This window comes from Pygocentrus nattereri, chromosome 10 (assembly GCF_015220715.1).
Source record: "Pygocentrus nattereri isolate fPygNat1 chromosome 10, fPygNat1.pri, whole genome shotgun sequence".
In the NCBI taxonomy this organism is placed as follows: domain Eukaryota; kingdom Metazoa; phylum Chordata; class Actinopteri; order Characiformes; family Serrasalmidae; genus Pygocentrus; species Pygocentrus nattereri.
The window spans coordinates 20,421,081-20,446,118 of NC_051220.1; the positions used below are offsets into that span (position 1 = coordinate 20,421,081).

General features: G+C 41.7%; 2 protein-coding genes across 12 annotated transcripts in view; both read left to right on the forward strand.

Moving 5' to 3' along the window:
* The window catches only part of eml1 (EMAP like 1), an 87,079-nt gene extending 78,212 nt beyond the window's left edge, over positions 1–8,867 (forward strand). For all 11 annotated transcript variants that reach the window (XM_017694398.1, XM_037541720.1, XM_017694389.2 and 8 more), the window contains 9 exons: positions 2,893–3,018; positions 4,818–4,949; positions 5,161–5,228; positions 5,518–5,606; positions 5,738–5,835; positions 5,979–6,066; positions 6,487–6,582; positions 6,790–6,920; positions 7,669–8,867. In XM_017694398.1, coding sequence (XP_017549887.1) covers positions 2,893–3,018; positions 4,818–4,949; positions 5,161–5,228; positions 5,518–5,606; positions 5,738–5,835; positions 5,979–6,066; positions 6,487–6,582; positions 6,790–6,920; positions 7,669–7,794 — 954 coding nt within the window. In that variant the 3' untranslated portion in view covers positions 7,795–8,867. The remainder of the gene's footprint in view (positions 1–2,892; positions 3,019–4,817; positions 4,950–5,160; positions 5,229–5,517; positions 5,607–5,737; positions 5,836–5,978; positions 6,067–6,486; positions 6,583–6,789; positions 6,921–7,668) is intronic.
* A 10,522-nt stretch (positions 8,868–19,389) lies between these two features.
* Positions 19,390–25,038, forward strand: part of evla (Enah/Vasp-like a) — a 71,168-nt gene continuing 65,519 nt past the window's right edge. Inside the window, exon 1 of the mRNA XM_017694404.2 lies at positions 19,390–19,806. Coding sequence (XP_017549893.1) covers positions 19,802–19,806 — 5 coding nt within the window. The 5' untranslated portion in view covers positions 19,390–19,801. The remainder of the gene's footprint in view (positions 19,807–25,038) is intronic.

Below are 25,038 nucleotides of genomic sequence, written 5' to 3' on the forward strand. Positions count from 1 at the left end.
TGGGCTTACTGATAGCTCCCCAGCTCAGCGCCTGTACAATGGGGTTTTCTCCGGTGTACGAGAGGGTTATTTCCCTGTGCCTTCGGGACGGGGAACGGGCTCTGACTGTTGTCTGTGCTTATGCACTGAACGGCAGTTCGGAGTACCCGGCCTTCTTGGAGACCCTGGAGGGGGTATTGGAACGTGCTCCCTGTGGGGACTCCATTGTCTTGCTGGGTGACTTCAATGCTCACATGGGCAATTACAGTGAGACCTGGAAGGGCGTGATTGGGAGGCCTCCCCGATCTGAACCCGAGTGGTATTTTGTTATTGGAGTTGTGTGCTCATCGCAGTCTGTCCATAACAAACACCATGTTCGAACACAAAGGTGTGCATAAGATGTGCACATGGCATCAGGACACCTTAGGCCGCAGCTCATTCATTGACTTCGTAGTTGTGTCATCGGATTTGCGACCATGTGTTTTGGACACCCGAGTGAAGAGAGGAGCAGAGCTGTCAACCGATCACCACCTAGTGGTGAGTTGGATCAGATGGTGGGTGAAAATACTGGACAGACCTGGCAGACCCAAATGAGTTGTGAGGGTTTGTTGGGAACATCTGGCAGAAGAACCTACCAGAAAGATCTTCAACTCCCACATCCAACAAAGCTTCGACCGCATACGGAGGGAGGCCAGTGACAAAGAGTCAGAGTGGGCCTTGTTCCGTGTCTCCATTGTCGATGCAGCGGATCGAAGCTGTGGCCGCAAGGTCGTAGGTGCCTGTCGTGGTAGCAATCCCCGAACCCGTTGGTGGACACCTCAGGTAAAGGAAGCCACCGTCAAGCTGAAGAAAGAGTCCTCTCGGGCCTGGTTGGCTTGTAGGACTCTGGAGGCAAAAGATGGGTACCGAAGGCCCAAGCGGGTCACGGCTTCAGTGGTTACTGAAGCAAAAACTCGGGTGTGGGAGGAGTTTGGTGAGGCCATGGAGAAAGACTATCGACAAGCACCGAGAAGGTTCTGGCAAACTGTCAGGTGCCTCAGAAGAGGAAAGTGATTCCCAGCCAACACTGTATACAGTGGGGCTGGGGGGCTGCTGACTTTGACTGGGGACGTCACTGGACGGTGGAAGGAATACTTCAAGGATCTTCTCAGTCCCACCAACAATCCTTCCCCAGAGGAGGCAGAGCTTGGAGATCCGAGTGAGGGTCTGTCCATCTCTCGGGCTGAGGTAGCCAAGGTTGTTGGAAAACTCCTTGGTGGCAGAACAACGGGGGTGGATGAGATCTGCCCGGAATTCCTGAGGGCTCTGGATGTTGTAGGGCTGTCTTGGCTGACCCGCCTCTGCAACATCGCGTGGATATCTGGGGCGGTCCCCCTGGAATGGCAGTGGTGGTCCCGCTTTTTAAGAAAGGTGACCGGAGGGTGTGTTTCAGCCATCAGGGGAGCACACTTCTCAGCCTACCTGCTAAGGTCTATGCAGGGGTACTGGAGAAGAGAGCCCGACCGATAGTTGAATCTCAGCTACAAGAGGAACAATGCAGGCTGCGCCCAGGTCATTGAACACTGGACCAGCTTTTTATCCTCACCAGGGTCCTGGAGGGTGTGTGGGAGTTCGCCCAACCAGTCTACATTCAACCGTGTCCCTTGGGGGATCCTGTGGGGAGTGCTCCGGGAGTACGGCATGAGGGGCTCGTTGTTACGGGCCATGCAGTCCCTGTACAAATGGAGCAGGAGCTTGGTTCGTATAGCCGGCAGTAAGTCGGATTGGTTTCCGATCAGGGTTGGACTCTGCCAGGGCTGTTCGTTGTCACCAATTCTGTTCATAACTTTTATGGACAGAATTTCTCAGAACAGCCAAGTGGCAGAGGGTGTCCAGTATGGTGGCCTCAGGATTTCATGTCTGCTTTTTGCGGATGATGTGGTCCTGTTGGTGTCATCAGACCAGGACCTCCAGCTCTCTCTGGACCAGTTTGCAGCTGAGTGTGAAGCGGCTGGGATGGTCCTGTAATGTCCAGTAATGCGGACCCTATACCGGTCCATCATGGTGAAGAGAGAGCTGAGCCAGAAGGCGAAGCTGTCAATTTACCGGTCAGTCTACATTCCGACTCTCACCTATGGTAACGAGTTTTGGGTAGTGACCGAAAGAACAAGATTGCGGATACAAGCAGCCGAAATGAACTCCGCAGGGTCGCTGGGCTTTCCCTTAGAGATTGGGTGAGAAGATCGAGATTCGGGATAGGCTCGGAGTAGAGCCGCTGCTCCTCCACGTTGAGAGAAGCCAGTTGAGGTGGTTCGGGAATCTGGTAAGGATGGCCTCTGGGCGCCTCCCTAGGGAGGTGTTCCAGACATGTCTGACGGGCAGGAGACCCCGGGGAAGACCCAGGACACGTTGGAGGGATTATATCTCTCAACTGTCTTGGGAACGCCTCTGTCTCCCTCCGGAAGAGCTGGAGGAGGTGGCGGAGGAGAGGGAGGCCTGGGCCTCTTTGCTTAGGCTTGCCCCCCCCGGACCCGGATAAGCGGTTGAAGATGGATGGATGGATGGATGGATATTTCAGCAATGCATTATATGGATAGTATCTAAATAATGAGAGCAAATAATGCACTTTGTTTCATATTCATGATTGCTGTACTAGATCATTTAAGATGTTAAAACATTTTTCCATTGCATTTATAAATATCCTGAAGAACGAATCAACTGTTTACTGAAGCCTGTTTCAAGTTTGTCATTTGCACAACAAGTCAGGTCATTTATGCATTTAAATGTTTGTGGTGAGGCTCAGGTATCACTCTACAGAAAGTAAATAAGTAAAGTAAAATATAAAGTAAAAAAATAAATAAATAAATAAATAATGTCAGTTCTAAGCAGTCACACATTTTTCTGCCACTGTTAACATAATTACTTCCTTGTCAGGTTCCAGAACTGTATGGGCCTATTCGCACGGTTGCTGAGGGGAAGGGAGAGACTGTACTTATTGGAACAACCAAAAACTATGTCCTGCAGGGCAGTCTGGATGGGGACTTCACACCCATCACCCAGGTAGGAACAGCAGACATAAGTGAAGAGAAAACACAGTACTGAGCTTGAATAGACTGTTTGGGGGTTTGTGTAACCAATTAGTGTTTACGTACCATATTCCAACCGCTCTTTCTTCCCTTTTTGTTGTGGTGCCTTTAAGATATATATACACACACACAGCGTTGCTTGAAAGTTTGTGAACTCTTTAGAATTTTCTAGATTTCTGCATAAATATGAGCTAAAACAGCATCAGATTTTCCTGAAGTCCTAAAAATATTATACTTTGTCATTTGTTTATTGAGGAAAATGATCCAATATTACATATTTGTGAGTGGCAAAAGTATGTGAACCTGTAGGATTAGCAGTTAATTTGACGGTGAAATTAGAGCCACGTGTTTTCAATCAATGGCATGACAATCAGGTGTGAGTGAGCACCCTGTTTTTATTTAAAGAACAGGGATCTATCAAAGTCTGCTCTTCACAACACATGTTTATGGAAGTGTATCACGCCCAGAACAAATTTCTATTTGGTTTATGAGGACCTCAGAAAAAGAGTTGTTGATACTCATCAGGCTGGAAAAGGTTACAAAACCATCTCTAAAGAGTTTGGACTCCAATCCACAGTCAGACAGATTGAATACAAATGCAGGAAATTCAAGACCATTGTTTCCCTCGCCAGGAGTGGTCGACCAACAAAGATTACTCCAAGAGCAAAGGTGTAATAGTCGGCGAGGTCACAAAGGACCCCAGGGTAACTTCTAAGCAACTGAAGGCCTGACTCACATTGGCTAATGTTAATGTTCATGAGTCCACCATCAGGAGAACACTGAACAACAATGGTGTACATGGCATCGTTGCAAGGAGAAAGCCACTGCTCTCCAAAAAGAACATTGCTGCTCATCTGCAGTTTGCTAAAGATCACATGGACAAGCCAGAAAGCTACTGGAAGTATTTTTTGTGGACGGATGAAACTAAAATAGAACTTTTTAGTTTAAATGAAAAGCGTTAAGTTTGGAGAAAGGAAAACACTGCATTCCTGCATAAGAACCTTATCCCATCTGTGAAACATGGTGGTGGTAGTATGATGGTTTGGGCCTGTTTTGCTGCATCTGTGCCAGGACGGCTTGCCATCATTGATGGAACAATGAATTCTGAATTATATCAGAGAATTCTAAAGGAAAATGTCAGGACATCTGTCCATGAACTGAAGGTGGGTCATGCAGCAAGACAACGACCCTAAGCACACAAGTCGTTCTACCAAAGAATGGTTAAAGAAGAATAAACTTAATGTTTTGGAATGGCCAAGTCAAAGTCCTGACCTTAATCCCATGGAAATGTTGTGGAAGGACTTGAAGCAAGCCGTTAATGTAAGGAAACCCACCAACATCCCAAAGTTGAAGCTGTTCTGTACAGAGGAATGGGCTAAAATTTCTCCAAGCCGGTGTGCAGGACTAATCAACAGTTACCGGAAACATTTAGTTGCAGTTATTGCTGCACAGAGGGGGTCACACCAAATACTGAAAGCAAAGGTTCACATACTTTTGCCACTCACAAATATGTAATATTGGATAATTTAATATATATATGCATGTGGTTATCTGCACAGCCATGCCTCCAGAGTCTCAGGCAACAGCCCCAATGCCAGCCAGTAGTAGAATCATACAATACATAAAAACATATAACATGGATGAAAAAACTCCTGTGAAATCGAACTATAAATATGACTTTTTTTTTCATTTGACTCTTGAAAACAATACATACATAGTGCTGTTTTTAAAAGTAATCTGTCCCCTTGAGTGATGATAGTGTTGTATTTTCAGGGTCATACAGATGAGTTATGGGGTCTGGCTGTTCACCCACTGAAGCACCAGTTCCTCACCTGTGGCCATGACAAACTGGTCTGCCTGTGGGACTCTGATGCACATCAGCCTGTCTGGACCAAGACATTGGAGGTGAGCTATGCCCTCTGGATGCATCACTTTGCGTGGGAACAGCTCAGTGAAGACATGCCAGCTGTCTTCTAAACTCCTACTTCATTTTCACAGTGCTTTGTCTCTGTAAGGCCTCTAATAGGCTGCTGGTGTTGATGTGGCTGAGGTGGGACAGGTTTGGTGGAGTGTGTCTGATTAAGATATGTGTGTATGTGTGTTTCTCTGTGGAAAGGATGCGGCTCAGTCAGCTGGGTTCCATCCCTCTGGGGCGACGGTTGCCATAGGAACGCAGACAGGCAGGTGAGAGGATCTCTCGCTTCTCATCATAGGGGTCTCTGACACATCATTAACATTCTCGCAAAACTCTAATAGGTCGATACATGGAAGACCCCAAAAAGCTAATTACTATGCAAATGTAATACACGAACACAATGCTAATCTAGAGTCATTGTTCAGCTTTCTTTGATATTTTTATTATTCATTAAGTCATCATCATCATATCAAAAACGCATTACAACAGAAGAGTCTTTGATAATGTGCCAAGCCTGCGCTGCTTCATATGATTCATTCTCCTATTATAAATGTACAGGTGGCTTGTTCTGGATACTGAAACTAAGGATCTAGTCACGGTACATACGGATGGGAATGAGCAACTCTCGGTTATGCGTTTTGCGCCAGGTTAGTGCTCTTCTGACAGCCACTTTAATCATTCGCGTTTTATTTCAAAGTGAATATGCAGAGACATTCACATGTAATTGCCATAAATTAGGCTCTCCACTATTAAGCTTGATTGAACATTTTCCCTCCAGATGGAAACTTTCTTGCCATTGGGTCACATGACAATTACATCTACATCTATGCTGTGGCTGAAAATGGCAAAAAATACAGTCGAGTGGGAAAATGCTCGGTAAGATATCTTTAATGACACCCCATGACTGTTATTCATAAATATACTTTACTCATAAATCACATGCTAAGTAACAGTGGAGTTCAGTTGCATTTTAGAAAGCTGTTAATGTTCTTATTTTTTGTTGTTGCTAACTTTTATAGGGTCACTCCAGTTTCATCACTCATTTAGACTGGTCTGTAGACTCTCAGTATCTGGTGTCCAACTCTGGAGACTATGAGATCCTTTACTGTAAGTATGTCCAGAAGAAATAGTCTGAAAAAATTTGATCAAATTTACACAATTTTACCAGACGTATTCAATCAGCCAAGACATGTTTTGATCCAAATTCTGTTTCTTTAGTTTAGCTGTGGAGCTAAAAGGCTACTGTGAAGAAGAAAAAAAAGACTACACGACAATAGTTATTCGAATTTTGGCAAATACACCCCCAAAACTTCTTTCAGTCCACTTAAATTGCATCCAGGTCTTCATTAAAGTCAAACATAAGGGTTGGGACACAATATGGCTTTTTCATTTCTTCATTCCATTCATTTAATTTCATAAATAGCTAATTGTTTAGCACTGTTAGGCTTTTGTACATTGTATCGGTCAATAGATGACTGTGACGAATTGTTTATTGTTACAAACTCTTATTATTGATGGTTTGTCCAGGGATCCCCTCTGTGTGTAAACAAGTAGTGAGCGTGGAGACAACCCGTGATATCCCATGGGCCAGCTTTACCTGCACATTGGGCTTCCATGTGTTTGGTAAGGCCCGTCCCACTTTCCATGTGTAATAGAACAAAGCATGATTTTCTTTGTAAATACTGCTGAAGACATGTAAATAATCAAGTTGACTGCACACTTGCATTTCTTTTTCTTTTTTACTGTTCTTTAATTGAATATGCATCAAAGGTGCATGGTGGTTGAATGTTTGTCCAGTTTCTGGTTTTGACTGTGTGCATTTCGTCACAGGGTTATGGCCAGATGGCTCTGATGGGACGGACATCAATGCCGTGTGCAGATCCAATGAGAAGAGGCTACTCGCCACTGGAGATGATTTTGGGAAAGTACACCTCTTCTCTTTCCCCTGCTCTCAGTCCAGAGTAAGCAGTCTGCACTATTTCATCAAAGTAACATTTTATGGATCAATGTACAGCTGTAGCTCCCAACTGAGGTCCTGGATTACCTCTGTCCTGCATTTTTTGGTCCTGACCCTACTAACCAGTAGAACCACACCATCATGTGAATATTGAGCCAATGCCAATTTCCAATATTTTTATGTACATATCTGCTGACACTGATGGAGAAAATGGATGTTTTAATGAGACAACAACCCCATACAACCAAAATAGCTCAAGACTGGTTTCTAAAAAAAATGAAGGTGAAGATGTTTACGTGGCCTAACCAACCTCCTGAATGCCACAGAAAATTTATGAACGGTTTTGCATGTCCATCAAATGGGAACCTTCATAACCTTGAGGAAAGGGCCAAAATTCTTCCCTGTTAATTTAGCCTTTTTGTTTATGCTTATAAATGCATATTTGTTTGTATTAATAAGTATAAGTCAAAAGACATTATGTGTGTAAATCTAAAATGGATATATGCACTAGAATCATATTAAATAACAAAAACAAAAGGGTCTGAATATTTGTTTCCCTTAAGTCTACATTCCCATGTATGTTTGGCCCAAAATTTCTCATGGCTGTACCCAGACTTGGAAAATACCAGAATGTGCTGGACAGAGGTACTCCAGGACTAGAAAGCACTGATGTGGAATAAACAAGCTCTGTCCCTCTCGCTCATTCAATTCTTTGTCTTCCCTCCTTTCTGCTGTCCAATCTCTCTCCTCAGGCTCCTAGCCACGTCTACGGTGGACACAGCAGTCACGTCACCAATGTCAACTTCCTATTGGATGATAGCCACCTGGTGTCCACCGGAGGAAAGGACATGAGCGTCATGCAGTGGAGAGTGGTGTAAACAACTACTGACAGAAACACCACATGTGTCTATTCCAATTTCTCTTTCATTGGGATCAAAGAGGGGAAACTGACTGAAGGCATACTGTAATGTGATGAGGTCAGGCAGATTTCGAATTGAATTGCTTTTATTTGCTATTCGTACAACTCAGGACCCCAGCATTTGACAAAAAGAGCTAACTGTCTCCCCACCTGCCGGGCCTTGAGGAACACACAGCGCAATGCAAAACTCAACACACCCCTTTACCCTGGAGTTACAAATAAGAGGGTATATTCTTCACCAGAGACGTATGATGTGATGCCAAAGCAGACATTTTTTTTGACTTGTTAAAAGGAAATGTAAAGGTGTTGTAGTTGACAATGGTTTATGACCCCACCGTCTGGCCTCATTAGGTATTGCAGCCGCTCTAGTGTGGGTGAATTTCAGTGTGAAGTCCTGATTTCCTCAAAACCTTTTTAAGAAATGTCTCTTCTTGAATAAGGTATTTGATATCAGAGCCGATGCATCAGCATTTTTTTTATTATTATTATTATTTCTGAAGGTGAAACAGCATGATTTCACCCAATATAGCAACTCCACTGTGTGATCAAAACGATCTCCACTTGTATCTCACTACAATCAGCTCTTATCACCTGGGTCTTTTAAATGATCATATGAGCACCACAGCCAGCAATTCCTGTTTGAGGTACTATAACCCTCGATTAGAGCCTGTGTCTCTTCTCTGGGTAAGGCTTGGGGCAGTGACATAATATGCTGCAATTTTATGTAACTGTTGAGCATTATGTAATTCATCTTTAAGCGTCTCCCAGAGAAAATCATCACCAAGCTCAAATGGACATAAATCGATATCCAGGCTAGATTAATGTTAACATGTAACTTTTTTAAATCAGTGCCAGCCAATCTAATAATAATCTAGTAATTATTTTAAATTTCTCTGTCCAGCTGTCTCTCTGTAGCCTAACGACCATATTCATGCTTGAGTCCTTTTGCACTGAAAGAGAAGGCGTGTGAAACTCATCAGGGTTTTTTTAATGACTGTAGTTGGTATATTAAAACTGTCTAAGCATGCACAAGTTTGGTTGTATTTTTTTATGGATCCTGAAAGATGTTTGCTTTTTTTTTCATGTTAAAGTGTAGACTGACTTTACAAGGTGAAATTCTAATGCAGCCACAGTTGCTGAAACTTACATGAAACAACTGTGTTTGAGTTGCTTAATATAAAGCCTCCTTTAACTCAACAGAAATGAAGAAGGTCACAGAGGCACTCCTGGGACAGGGTTGCAGAAAACTCCATGGTCGGGGGAGGTGAAAAACCTAAAAGGTATCCATCCGCATCTATAAGGCATGTGCAAAATAAATCCCAAAGCAAAATCGACATTTGACATGCCGTTGTTCTGTGTCCTGATGAAGGCCTGAGAAGGCCTGGCATATTTGTATACACATTGCCACGTTTCAATAAAGGCTTTTTATACTTTTTCTAAGGATGATGTGCCTGGGATTTCTTTGCTTTGGTATTCATTTTGCACATGCCTTACGGATGCGGATGGACACTTTTTTGCTTTTTCATCTGCCCCCAGCACGGAACCATTTCTTTTTCGTCCTTTAACTCATTTGAAACTCGAGCGCTACCGTTGCAAGAGTCTCGACTTTGTTGAACAAGTCACGTGAAACAGCCAATCAAAATGCCGAAACGCACCACGTGATCACTTCGACCGACCTACTTTAAAACAACCGACGGCTCCGGTCCAGTTGACAGGAAAATCAAACAGGATGAAAAGACGCCCGTTCTCGTCCGACGGTCGGTATTTTTCATTTTGTCGGTTTCCTGAGCCATAAAAAAACACGAGTTTCTCATTAGCTGCGCTCATTAGCCAGTTAACGCCAGCAGTTGTTTAACGGCTGCTTGTGTCTCTGTTTGCTCTTCAGTCGGCCGTTATTGTGACCGGCGTTCACACAGCTACGTTCACTTTTCCTCTAATGCCACCTGATTCTACAGAGCTCAGACTCGTTTGGGAGGAAAGGTTGGTGATTATTACAGAAGACGAGGCCGCAGTGAGCTCCTGCGACAGAATGAGCTAAAAGAGAAAATAAAAGGAAAGACAGTCTGACAGCTAACAGGAAAACGGAAACCTGACACAGCGTAGGCCTCTGCCTATGCTATGGAGATTAAGACTTGTAACCTTATCTGTGTCCGTGCTTCACGGAGGTTTGTAGTTTTCTGGATGCCAAAAGTCATCTAACCTCAGTCCCGTTTCAGGCCAGCATGCAAAGAGAGAAATTCAGCTCACACCAAAAAAGTTTGGACTGTCTTTGCCAATCTCTCACCAAATACGCCTTAAGTGTGCAACTTTACCTTGTAAGTTTCTCTTCTGATGTCGGTGTTGTGCTGAATTCTTTCTCTCTGGATTCTGTAGCCTTTAGCTCAACACATGCTTGGCCACATGAGGGCGGCTGACAGTGGGATTTGTGCTTACAGTGGTGTAAACTTTAAACACACTCTGAAACTGTAGAGGGAGCCCAAGAGCAAAACATACCAATTCTCACAAAATGAAGCTTTAACATGAACAAAACAGATGATTATTATTTTAAAAACCTGCTTTATTTGACAATGTGCATACAAAGGGACTGACAGTTTAACAAGTGAAGACACAAGAGTTACAAAAGAAGTTGTAATTGTAATTGGTACACTGTTCAAGAGTATCAAGTTAAGAGTATTAAACTCAGTTTCTCAGCCCTGTTTCCTGGAGACCCAAGTGGCATTAACAGCCACTTTAATTCAGTAATGGGTTTTTAATGAGCTAATATGTTGGATCATGCGTGCTGGGAGTGGTAAAATCACTTAAAAGTGCAGGGCAGTGTTGAGACATTGCCCTAGATAGACAGATAAATGGCACATAGACAGTGGAATATGAAAGTGTTTTCTTTTTCTTTTAAAACTGGGAAATAAACAACTGAAAGTTTTAGAATCTTCATTTTAAAACAAAGAAAAGTTATGAGACTTAAGAAGAGAGATTCATAATTCTTCACTATTTCTAGATCACTATTAACATTTTTTAAAGTTGGCAGTGTTGAGGCCTTTGTACAAAAAAAGGCGAAGTTTTTTGTAGTCTTATTATTTCCATTGAAACAAATCTTCAGACAACTCTCAGTTGGATTTGATCTGCTGATCCGAAGACATTCTGAAATTCATGAAAACATTCAAAGATTCTACTTTTCACTGTTATTGTTATGCTGAGAAGATCATTTGTACTGAAAAGCCGTTGCGTTACATTAGATAGAAATGCAAAAGCACAGGCATTTTCACCAGTGCGCTCAGACTTTTGGACCCCACTGTATAGATAGTGTTTTTAAAATTGCTTTTGTGTAACTGTCAAGTTGCATGGAAATGATATTGCAAGCAACTCTCAAAATGCAACTAGTTGTATGAAAGCTTCACCATGTAAAGCCAGCCTTGAATATTACATTTTTTTAATACTGACAACATTTGGCGGATGTGTTAACTGAAGTTTAATAAGACATTGACTCAGTAGCCATGCTGGTATTGGCTGGGTAAAATGGCATTCAAGAACAAAAGCTGTGTAAATGTGTAATGAAACAACACACCACAACCTGACAAATTTAATTATAACCTTAAAAAACTTAACTGTGTTTAGCATTAAATTAATTCAGCCCTGCCAAGTTTTACATTTACATCTTGAGTGAAAATGTAAGCAAACATATATGGAACTAAAGGTTAAAAGCTTTGACACCTGCTAATGTGGGTAATAGTGAGAAAGAGCTAATGGTCACTAATATTGTTACACTATAATTCCAAAAGTATTCACTCACCCATCCAAATCATTGAATCCAGGTGTTCCAATCACTTTCATGGCCACAGGTGTATAAAACCAAGCACCCAGGCCTGCAGACTGCTTCTACAAACATTTGTGAAAGAATGGGTCGCTATCAGGAGCTCAGTGAATTCCAGCGTGGTACTGTGATAGGATGCCATATGTGCAACAAGTCCAGTCGTAAAATTTCCTCACTACTAAATATTCCACAGTCAACTGTCAGTGGTATTATTACAAAGTGGAAGCGCTTGGGAACGACAGCAACTCAGACTTCATGTGACCTTCAGGTTAGCTCAAGAACAGCGTAGAGAGCTGCATGGAATGGGTTTTTCCATGGCCGAGCAGCTGGTTCCAAGCCTTACATCACTAAGCGTAATGCAGAGCGTCGAATGCAGTAGCAGTAGTGTAAAACACCGCCCCTGGACTCTAGAGCAGTGAAGACGTGTTCTCTGGAGTGACAAATCACGCTTCTCCATCTGGCAATCCGATGGACGAGTCTGGGTTTGGTGGTTGCCAGGAGAACGGTACTTGTCTGACTGCATCAGTGTCTGACCTCACAAATGTGCTTCTGGAAGAATGGTCAAAAATTCCCATAAACACACTCCTAAACCTTGTGGAAAGCCTTCACAGAAGAGTTGAAACTGTTATAGCTGCAAAGGATGGGTCGACATCATATCAAACCCTGTGGATTAAGAATGTCACTCAAGTTCATATGTGTGGGAAGGCAGACGAGTGAATAGTTTTGGCAATATAATGTAGCGTGATGTCACCTGCACTATTTTAAGGCAACACTTGTTGACTGAAATCTTCCTTTAAAACAATACAGGCTTGAGGCAAACAGAGAATTTTGTTTTCACATCCTTGAAGAACTTGAAGTGCTTTTGAGAAGATTAAATCCGTATGTACTGAATTACTTAGTCAGCCTTCAAGGTCCAGCACAATATTTGCATCAGTAGCCCCACCTGAAACCTCAGTGACTCTCAGTGCACTAAGGTAAAGAAAACTACTAACATCTTCTACTTTTTTATTCTTCAAACAAAACAAGCACCCACCCTTAAACACATACTCTGCACAAGACTTCTCTTTAACGCCCAAGAGAAACCTTGTATCAACACTCGTTTGCTTGCTACATTGGTGCACTTTGTAGGTCTACGTTTACAGTGGGGCTAACAAAGCAGAGAAAGAAATGGACTACAGTTTGTAATTGTAGAACTACAAAGTGCACCTAGTGGTAAGTAGAGCCCATAGAGTGTAAATACAAGAAGGTGTACCTAATAAAGTGATCACTGTGTATATAGTACATAGTTTCTGAGTTTATAGAATCAGTGCACCAATTTACTAGATGCTCTGCCTGATATTTTTTAGTCTAGCTGAAATTGCGCAAAATGCATTCTCTGCTTCTAAATCAGATGTGCTCAGTCCTGGTCCTGCCACCCTGCAGATTTCAGCTCTAATCAAACACATCTCATCCTGGTAATGAAGGCCTTCAGGGACATCTGAATAATAGAGTCAGGTGTTTTGGATCTGAACTCTCCAGGGTGGCAGATCTCCAGGACCAGGACCAGGCATCTCTGTTCTAAATAGTAAGCAAGCTCTGATAGATGGCAGAATTTTCTTAATTTTTTCGTAATGGTGTTTTGTCAGAAAACACAGCAAGATGTACACTGCAGTACAGTCAGCTGGTGCAGTGACCCGATATAACCTCTGCTTCAGATGTTTTAAAAATGCAGTTAACTGAGGCCTTAGGTGATGGTCTTAACTTATTCATGCCCAACAAATAACATTAGTATGATGAGGAAAAATGCCACAAAACCTTTTCTGATTATACTATTGTGCCTGGATTTGGTGCAGTTTATAGACTCCAAACGTTTGTAGGCACCTGTTTTTCCAACATTTCCTCTGAAATCAAGAGTGTTAATTGGGAGTTTGTCCCCCTTTGCTGCAATAACAGTCACCACTCCTTTGCGAGGGCTTTACACTAGATACTGGAACATTGCTGTGAGGACCTAATTGCATTTGGCCACATGAGCATCAGTGAAGTCAGGTACTGACAGATGAGTTCTGATGTCACAAAGTAATAACATTTCTACTTTTTTGTGAAGCCATTATTGGTAGTTACAGCTTCAATATGTCTATATTAAGAAGTATTTAGCTTTTCACAGTATTGTGCTTCAATATCATGATGCTCCCACCCCCATACTTCACAACACCGTCAGCAGGTGTGGGTGTGGTGTTTTTGTGATCATACATGTAAGCCCTTTTTCTCCAAACATGACCAGCTGAATTACTGCCAGAGATTTGTATTTTTGTTTTGTCTGAGTTCTGATTTGTTTAAATGCTTGTGTGCAAATATTGGATGCATATTTTTGAAATCCATTCATGACAAAGAGGTACATGCAGGGTGTTGTAAGGTCAAGTAGTCCGCAAAGAAAACTTGTTTTGTCAGATTTAACACTTTCACCATTATTAACATTACATATAATACGTTTAGGTTCACTGTTGGGTTGATTGGTGGTTTTGGATAGTACATAAAATGGTTATGCTTGTGTTGTAGACATCGTAACTTCTGGTTCCCATCACCACCACTGTAAACAATCTCAGACAGTAAGTCTCTCTACTGTGCATCATTTCACACCAAACCATTCTGAATGATCTCTTTCCCTTTTCAGTGATGAAACCTTACTGTGCATATTTACATTTGTGCTGATGCAAGCACGGAGAACATATGGACTGAATGAGAAGAGCTCATTGCAGTTCTGTAAGGTGCTAAGTAAATGAGCACTTTTGAATGTGATTTTTACTCTCTTAAGTTGTTTTATGGTGGCTACTTTTACTTCAGCTTGAGTTTTCATTTGATTGTAGCAGGACCTCCTGAGTACATTATGACAGTATTTATCATTATCATGATAAATTGCATCAAAATGTGCTTTTCTGAGCTTATTGTGGATCTCATCAATATTTAAAAACACTTCCCACCTGGATGCTTAAGTACAAAGAGAGCATAATTATTCCTGTTTTATTGGATATAGTGCAGTGCAGTATGTGAAACATTGAACATAATCATTATATTTTTACAACCCCATGTCCAAAAAAATTGTGACGCCGTGCAGAATGTAAATAAAAATAGAATGCAATGATGCAAATCATGTAAACCATATGTCAAAAGGAAAATGCTACAAAGATAACATATCAAATGTTGAAATTGAGAAATTGTATTGTTTTTGTGAAAAATATATGCCCATTTTGAATTTGATGCCAACAACACGTTCCAAAAAAGTTGGGACGGGGGCATGTTTACCACTGTATCACCTCTTTTAACAACACTGTACACGTTTGGGATCAGTGGAGACCAACTGCTGTAATTTTGAAAGTGAAATGTTTTCCTGTTCTTATTTTCTATATGATTTCAGCTGCTCAACAGTTCAAGGTCTCCTTTGTCGTATTTTTCAACTCTTAATGCAGCAAATGTTTTCAGTTGGTGACAGGTCTGGACTGCAGGCAGGACAGTTTAGCACCTGGACTCTTTTAATGCAGAGCAACTGTTGTAATACATGCAGAATGTGGTTTGGCTTTGTCCTGCTGTAACTTTGTCTGGATGGCAGCATATGTTGCCTAAAAGATGCGTGTATAGTTCAGCATAAATGGTGCCATCACAGATGTGCACATCACCCATGCCATGTGCAGTAATGCACCCCCATACCATCATGAATACTGGCTTTTGAACTGTAAGTAAGTAAGTAAGTAAATATTTATTTATATAGCACTTTTCTAAGCACAGCTACAAAGTGCTTCACAAACAACAAGTAGTAAAAAATAGAATGATAAAACAAAACAGATACATATAACTATAAAAACAGTACAGCTACATTCATAAACAACATAAAACTCACATAAAATCATAAAAACAATGCAGCACTATCCAATAAATAACAAAAGCATCACCTGTGACCAAAAGCTAAAGAATAGAGATGCGTTTTGAGTCTTCCTTTAAAAATGTCCTTTGATTCAGCTAGTCTAACATCCAAAGGCAGAGCATTCCACAATTTGGGGGCATACACAGAAAAAGCACAATCTCCCTTTCGTTTCCGTTTTGTCCTAGGGACCACTAAGAGCCCCTGACTAGATGACCTTAGTGATCTGGTACTAGGATACGGTGATAATAATTCTGAAATATATTTTGGCACATCACCGTGCACCACCTGATATGTTAAAACCAAAATTTTGAACTGAATTCTAAAAACAACAGGCAACCAATGCAGAGATGCCAGTACAGGGGTAATATGCTCCCTTCTTTTAGTCCCGGTAAGTACCCGGGCAGCTGCATTCTGAACCAGCTGCAGCCGTGCCATTGCCCCTTGACTAAGACATGTAAATAGTGCATTGCAATAATCAAGTCGTGATGATACAAAAGCATGAATGATCTTCTCTGTGTCCTGGAAGGAGAGCATTTTCTTGATTTTGGCAATATTTCTCAATTGAAAATAACAGGCCTGCACCAGCTTTGTTATATGCATTGAGAAATTAAGATCTGAGTCAAAGATGACTCCGAGGTTTCTGGGATAAGGGTTTATCTGTGAAGCCAATAACCCAAGTTCCTTCTTTAGGTTATCAGCAACCTTTTGAGAACCCAGAACCAATACTTCTGTATTCCCGTCATTTAATTTGAGGAAATTACAGCTCAGCCAATCCTTAATTGCTTTAATACAATCAGTGAGACTCTCTAATCTCCTGAAGTCGTTCCTTTTAACAGAGAGATAAAGCTGTGTATCGTCTGCGTAAAAATGATAAGAGATATTAAAACGACGAATCAGGTCACCTAAGGGGAGCATATATAAGTTAAATAGTATAGGACCAAGGATTGAACCTTGTGGAACTCCACACGTTAGATCAGCACATGAAGATAACTTTCTTCCAGTAGATACCCTAAAGGTTCTATTAGTCAAATACGAAATGAACCAATCTAATGCAGTTCCAGATATTCCAACCCACTGATGCAACCTCTCTATTAAAATATTATGATCAACTGTATCGAAGGCTGCACTTATATCCAATAAAACTAAAACAGAGACTTCCCCAGCATCTGCATTCATCAAGAGGTCATTAATTATTCTCAAAAGCGCTGTTTCAGTGCTATGTTTCTGCCTAAAACCTGACTGAAATTTCTCAAAAATACTGTTTTCTTCTAAAAAGAACAGCAGCTGTTTTGCGACCACTTTCTCAAGAATTTTTGAGATAAAAGGTAACTTTGAGATTGGCCTGTAATTTACACAATCCATCGGATCAAGACCAGGTTTCTTGAGAATCGGCTCCACGATCGCCAATTTAAAACAATCTGGCACACAGCCCGTATTAAGTGACAAATTCACTATTTCTTGAAGATAAATGCCCACAGAATCGAGAATGCTCTTAACAAATGTAGCTGGGAGAATGTCACCAGGAGAAGTTGAAGGATGTAAACAATTCACAACTTCTTTTAATTCCTCAAGGGAAATGGGAGAAAACTGAGTGAAAATTTCAACTCCTTCATTTTGAGGAACCACATCACCATTTAAACAAGAAGAAATTGCTATATTATGTTAACCAGGTTGTCTATCCTAGAGAACAAGAACCTTGGATTACGTATATTTGCAGTTATCAACTCATTAAAGTATTTGGCTCTTACACTCCTCATTCTGTTGTTAAAAATAGACCATAAATCCTTCAAATATAAGTAGTGAACTTGAAGTTGAGACTTTTTCCATTCCCGTTCTACCTTCCTACATATCCTTTTCAAGCTCAAGATATCCTCATTAATCCATGGGGTAGAATTCACAAGAGATTTCATCTTCATTCTAACAGGAGCGACCTTATCTAAAACACTTAAACATAAAGAATTAAAAGAGCTAGCCAAATCATTTACACCAGTACAGAAAGACAGCTGTTCACTAACACCTGTGAACTCATTTAAAAATTGTGATATTATGTCTTTGTTAAAAACCCGAGACCGTACACAGCGTTTGGGGCCTAAGCGCATATTAAAAGTAATACAACTATGGTCTGACACAAATAGGTCTACCAAAGAAACAGAGTGAGGGCACACTCCTAGAGAGAACACCAAATCCAGTGTGTGACCCCGATTATGAGTTGGGCCAACTACATGCTGAACAAAATTAAAGGATTCCAAGGTGTTCAAAAATTCTAGGGCAGGTCCATCAGAGTCATCGTCAATATGAAAATTAAAATCACCCAGCAGCAATGCTTTGTCATACTCCAGCACTAGGGAAGACAGCAAGTCCTGTAATTCTGACATGAAACCGCTAAAAGACGTGGAAGGAGGGCGATAAATGACCGCACAGCATGCTGGATTTTCGCCAGGTACTTTAAAACACAGCAGTTCAAAAGTTGTAAAAACCCCAACAGAGACATTCAGACATTTAAAAGAGTCTTTAAAAATGACAGCCAAGCCACCACCACGTCCTGATATCCTTGGAGAATTTAAACAGGAGTAATACGGGGGACATAGCTCATTTAAGTGCCAGTTCTCTCCAGGTTTAAGCCACGTCTCTACTAAACACAGAAAATCCAAGTCACGGGAAGATTTAAAGTCTCGCATAACAAACGCCTTATTTGACAAGGATCTGACATTGAAAAGCGCAAACTTAGAATCAGACACATGTCCCATGTCCGATGACGAAAGGCAGGGAATTTCACGGAAGTTATTTGAATTCACTCCGCCGCACCTAATTACGGGTTTCCCCGTATGCGCACGGGAGTGTGCTGATAACAAGATGAGTGGTCTTTATCCCAGAGGACAGTGTCCATGATTTCCAAAAAGAATTTCAAATGTTGATTTGTCGGACCGCAGGACACTTTTCCACTTCCTTTCAGTCCATTTTAAATAAGCTCGGCCCCAAAGAAGGTGGGAGCATTTCTGGATCCTGTTTATTTATGATTTCCTCTTTGTGTTTTGGAGTTTTAACTAGCATTTATGGATGCAGCGATGAACTGTGATCACAGACGGTGGTTTTCCGAAGTGTTTCAGAGCTCATGCAGTGATTTCCACTACAAAATCATGTCTGTTTTTAATGCAGTGCTACCTGAGAACACAATGATCACGGCTTGTCCCCTGCATGCAGAGATTTCTCCAGATTCTCTGAATCTTTTAATGTTATTATGTACTGTAGATGATGAAAAGCAAAACGTTGCGGTTTTATGTTGAGAAACGTTATTCTTGAATCGTTGCGCTATTTGATCATGCAGTCTTTCACAGAGTGGTGAACTGAACCCCTCCTCATCTTTACTTCTGAAAGACTCAGCCTCTCTGAGATGCTCTTTTTGTGCCCTACTGTATTACTGACCTGTTTCAAATCAATCACCAGGTGGTTACATAACTTTACCAGTCTTTTGCACCGTCCCACCTTTTTGGGATTCAAAATGGGCATATATTTTTCAAAAAAACCTATGATTTCTCAGTTTCAGTATTGGATATGTTGTCTTTGTTCTATTTTCAAAGAAATATAGGGTTAAATGATTTGCACATCATTTGCACATCAGTGTCCCAAACTTTTTGGAAATAAGATTGTAGTTTTTGATCGTTTTTTTTTTTTTTTTTTAATACTTGGCATTACTTTGTTTTTTCGAAATTATGGGATGTCAGAAAAAAAAATGTGACGCTTTTTATCGTGATAGACATTTTTTGCCATATCGCCCACCTCTTTTGCATGGTACCCTACCGCTCAACGTGCCATACAAGTCAGCGGCAGTACCTGACGTTGGCCACCAGAGGGGGTTTTACGGACAGTGTTTGGAGAACGCTCCCCACACACTGCTCACATCACGAGGGAGGAAAAATGGCATCTCTGGAGCGCGTTCGCCACTCGTGAAAATCCACAGCGATGTTCGTCTGAACATGGAATTAATTTCAGTTTCATATGAGCACAAATCGCCACATGTAAACGCCCCTCAGCTGGCCGAGCCTTTGAGAAAGCTGCGCTGCCCACCATCCGCGGACCGGTGTCGCGCCACTTCATCATCCGTCTAAATCTGAGCCCTTTTCCTGTCAATCTTTTCGTTGTGTGATTCTCCACATCTGAAAATCGGGGCTGTGCTGAGAGTAAATGCACCGCTGACCGTCCGGAGACGCACCGCGCCGCCTCCGCTTCGTGAATTCATTCATTCGTGCTGGAGAAAACGGTAAAATGAGGTAAGCGGGAGAGCAAGCGTGACATTACAAAACACGAGAGACCCAGCGGCAGCAGGTCTGAATTCAGCGGTGAAAAGGGGCACTTTCAGCCTCGTGGCGTGCCTCTGATTGAGAATGACATCGCTGTTTATTGCGCATTGTAATTCTTTTTCGTCATTCTCCTTTATCCGTGCTCTCGGTGGGCCTGTGAAATCGCCCACTCCGCTCGTCACCTGTCCTCTGTTGTGCTGACGGCGGAAAATGGTCAGAGGAAGCAGGGTGTGAACGAGTCACTGGACAAAGGTGATATTCTGCGTTTACTGGCTTCGCTGAACGAGGCTGGAGTTGATTCATTCGCCAGCTTCTTGTTCGAATGATCCCGTTCCACCTTAAATGGCGCAGCAGCAAAATTCGGGGTCCTCTTGTGTGAGTTGATCCGTTCCACCTTAAATAGTGCAGCAGTTACAGTCTGGCGCTTGAGCAGCCTGAGGCGCCAGAATGGAGCTGCTGCACCATTTAAGGTGGAACGGGATAGTTCGCACAAGAGGAGCCAAAATGTAGCTGCTGCGCCATTTAAGGTGGATCATTCGAGTAAGCAGCTAAATTCTGCCTCGCCGGTGCTGAGAGCTCGTCGTATCTCAGCGTGTCTCAGCTGCTGTGTTTCAGTCTTGTCTGTTTACTCTTCACTGGGTCCAGAATCAGACAGAGAGGGGATGGACAGGCTGGAAAGGAGGAGCAGCTCACACTGACTGTAGAGAAAAGATTTGGACGCGAGCTTCATCTCAGATGTTGTGACTGGATGGACAGGATCTGAACGACGCAGTTTTCCTGACATAATGCTGAGTTAGTGCCTCAGATGTTGTGCAGATGCGAAACGGTGAGGCGTTTGAGATGTTGAGGCGGAGGCCGCTGAACATGGGGATCTCTAGAGCGCTTTAAGATGAGGAGAAATGATAGAATATGTCATTAGAGGTGGGATGCTAGAACTACAAGACACCCACCAAGCTGATTTATGGCCATACATGCACACGTATCAAAAGAGTCAGGCATACTTTTAAAGTACATGTACATATATATTATGTACATGTTTATAAGTGTCAAATATTGGGCATGTATGCTTAATATATGAATCACGATATATTATCATCACCATACTTTTTGAATCCATCCAATACAATTTTGCTGCAAAGTATGCCCGTATTATATATTGTAATATGTAGCTTTTTATTACTTTTGACTGCTAGTCATGCCTTTCTAAAAATATCTGTTTTGATTTTTGCATCGTATCTACCAGTGCGCTTAAATTTTGGGCCGCCGTGTATCAATATCTATTGTTTTTTTAACCTACAACATCACAGTATTGTACACAGTAGTATATCAGTTTTTTTCTCCCAGAAGTGAAACATCACGTGATAATGTGGCTTAATGTATCCGCGTTTAGTAGAAATAAACGGAAATCATTTAAAGAAAGACACAATGAAGGATCCCAGATCATCAGACGTGTCAAAACCCGGGATCCACTGCTATATTGCTCTAGGAATACTGGGTCGATGCCAGTGTCTGATTTTTATGTAGATTTCCACCAATGGTCAGACTTTTAGTCTGCTACACTAACTGAAGAAAGTGTGACTAAAGCTACCTAGATTAGCATTTCAAAGAAATGTAGCATTTGTGGATATAGGATTACAACAGTAAAGAGAAGTAGACGTGCATCTCCTGAAGGAACTGCAAGAGTGCTTGAAAAGTGCTGCAAGTGTGTGTGTGTGTGTGTGTGTGTATTTCTGTGTAGGTGAACACCACCTCCTTAGGTATGGGTCTGTCTGTGTGTGTCTGTGTGGTGTGATGTATGTGTTTGAGGGGGGAGAGTCATCCAAATGAACTGTCACTCTGTTATTATGCAGCTCTTAGTGGAGAAGCCTTGTTTGAGTCTGATTTGCACCCTCTGAACAAACAGTCATAACTCGGGAAATGTTGACTCTATCGCTTAACCGGATAGATGATGTGAGATAAGACCCCTTGAGGATTATTTTGGTGTAATGTTGTGTGTATTGAGAAGAAAATGTCTGAGGTATGACAAGTTAAACACGTTCGCACTTTGTACTGTGTGTTCCTTGTTGCACCGTGTTGTTCCTGGAGGAACGTAATTTCACTCCACTGTGTACTTGTACTTAGATGGAATGACAATAAAAGCCTCTTGACTTGACTTGAAAATCTTGAAATAAGCAGATTCTGATTTTGAGAAATGTATATAGGAGTGAATGGGGCAGTTTTCTGTGCCTAGTGCCAAACAAATGCTCATAACTCTAAAGCTGATTGATAAAATGATGAGAGATTTTGAGGTTTCAGAAAGGACAAGTTTCTCTACCATTTAAACTGAAATGGAGTTTAAGTTCTGAACATTCAGCCATTCATTCTTATGGGAGGTTTTTCATTTTTCAACTTAATTTTATTCAAAACTACCAATCTGATCGACTTCAAAAGTTCATGGCACAAGTCACAGCGCCCTTTTCAAGCACTCTAATAAAGACATTTTAGCATTTTAAAATCAGACCTCTTCACTTTGTCTCACTATGGGTTTTGCCTGTATTTAGCGTATGATGCATGTACAATGTGTTCATATTAGGAATCAGTGCGTAGGCCTATAAGTGACAGAAGTGTAATATATAAGCTCCCTGTGTCAAGTGTCAATCTATATGTGTCTTCAGAAATGGCTTAACAAGCTTTTATAGCCTGAACTAAATATGGAGCGTGTATGTGCCAGCAGTGTAGAGTGAGTGAACAGTCCTGCGTGTTTCCTTTGAGTGCTCCAGCTTTTCATATGGTGGGTTGGCCTTTATGGCTTTCTCCCATGGCCAAAAGGAAATCTTAAATAAGTAGCCACGGCAACTGACGTAGCAGTAAGACACAGGAACGAGTTAGATGGAATAATTTACACAACCCAAGGCACTTCCTAGTACAAGTTATTTTTAGCTGCAGCTCTAGTGCTCCATCATGTCAAGATGAACCTTTGCATTCGTTCCCTTGTTGATCATATGCGCTCAGCCAGCTTTGTAGAGTTCCTAATGTGGACTAAGTGTGAGAGCTTCCACTGGGCTAACTCATGGAAGTGAAGGGTCCTGTGTGTGTTTGTAAGTTTGTGTGTGTGTCACTGTGTGTGGGGCTGTGTGTCACAGGTGTAGGTGAAGGTCTCCTGAGGCCTGTGGTGGAAACACCACAAGAGCCCAAATCACTAAAGGCTTTACCACATGGTAAGCATGTGCAAAGCTGATCAGACTGCTGTCTGGATGTCAAGCAACACCTCAGTCTTGGTGGTCGTGGTCCTGGAATACAGCCAACGGTATACTTAAGACAAAAACAGTGTTTCGAAGTAAAACTAGCTCTTTATGGCCAGAACAATGTGGTGGTTTGAGCTCATGTAGTTCAGTGTGCAGTGGTTACTATACAGAACTTTAAATTGCCCCCTTACTGGGACTGGTCAACACAGTGTCACATGGTTGCAAACAGCAATGCGGGCAGTCTTTAGTGTATTTAAACTAGGGTGTCGTTGTCTCTGGTCACTGTCTCCTTATGTGTCTGACGCGGTCATCTGTAGTCAAGATAGATACTTTTTTTGTACAATATATGAAATTGCTGTCCAAAGAAAAACAGATATCTCCACTTCAACTTTACAGGAGAATGCAGAAACATTTTACCTTTTTAATGTAGGTTAATGTAAATGAAAATAGGGAAAAAATGAAGATGTTTGTTGTTTTTTGGATAGCAGTGCACACATATATATGTATATGATGTGGATGTATGTGAGAAGACAGAACACAAAAATGTGCAAGAACTGCTCTAGGCATGAGATCTTTTACCACCAAACACATTGTCCTGAGATAATTTGACTACTAGTAATGTATCCGTTCTGTTCTAAGGCTTGTCAGCCATAGAATAGCAAAGGCATCCTTTTCCTGACCAGATGATCGTCTTTCCGGTTGCCTCATTTTCCTGAGCCACACGGCTGCCGTGATTCGTTCTGCTAGATCTGAATCACCCAGGTGGCTGATTATATAGATCAGGGGAGTCCAGCACTGAGTGATTCCTGCCCCATCACACCTCTACCACACAAAACCCAGCGATCTAGTGCCTTTGTAAGCTATGAATAAATACAGCCTGTGTTGACAGATCGTTTGAATTCATCATGGTTGTGATGTCACAGCCATGTTCACAGTTAAATACGAATGCCTTTTTGGCCTGCTATAGTTTAGCCCACCCCTCCACATTGAAGTGGATGTATGCAGTGTTGTTACTGCATACAGTCTGTAGGAGAGATATTGGAGCATCCTAACATACGAAAATATATTTTTCTGTTTTCTTTCTGTTCTGGACTGCTTATGCAGGGCAACCAATCTGAGGTCATGTACATTACATATGTCATAGACATGTAACAGACATGATATTAGAAGTAACACAAAGATGTTGTTTATAACAGTACTGTTTCTAGTTAAGGACAGAGTATGTTGATTTCAGCACATCTGTTTTAAGAGTGTTTAATAGAATTCTGTGGCATGATATCAGAAACAGCCTGTTTTATTCAAAGGAACGAAAAGAGAGGTTGGAAAAATGATCATGTAAAAAATTAAACATGCTAAAAATGTAGAAGAAGCACCCTTTTAATGGTGAGCGAGTTAGGTGCAGTGGAGCTGCAGAGGTCCCTGTAGAGGTCCACTTATAACATTTGTGTTTTTTGTACCAAAGGTGCTCATAATTTATTTGTGCTTGACCACTTTCCAACCTCTCTGTAGAATTAAACAGACTGTTTTAATTACTATGGTGATATAAGATAATGATATGGGATAATGAGCTCTGTTCCGATTGGCTGCCCTGTATTGCATCTCATTCCAAAAGCACACTACTTCACATTGACTACTGCAGGCGGTTTGTAGCTTAGTTTCCATGAATAGACTGAATAGATTGGTAAACTTTAACTATGTTTACATATTACTTCAAACTCCCTTATTTCAAAGAAGCAAGGGAAATTTGGGCTCTTTAATAAAGTAAGGTTTACTGCATTAGCTGGGCAAACAAATGCATGGGGTGTGCATAGTATAAAGTGCTCTCATAGTTTATAACTGATACTCAAACTTAAAAATGCACTGCAGATTATGAAGACACTTCTGTGTAATGGTGCTTTCCAGTACTGCCAGGAATGTGACTTTTCTCCAAAACCTCAGGAATCTCTTCTCTGGCATATTGCTTCTAGCAAGCTGTGTT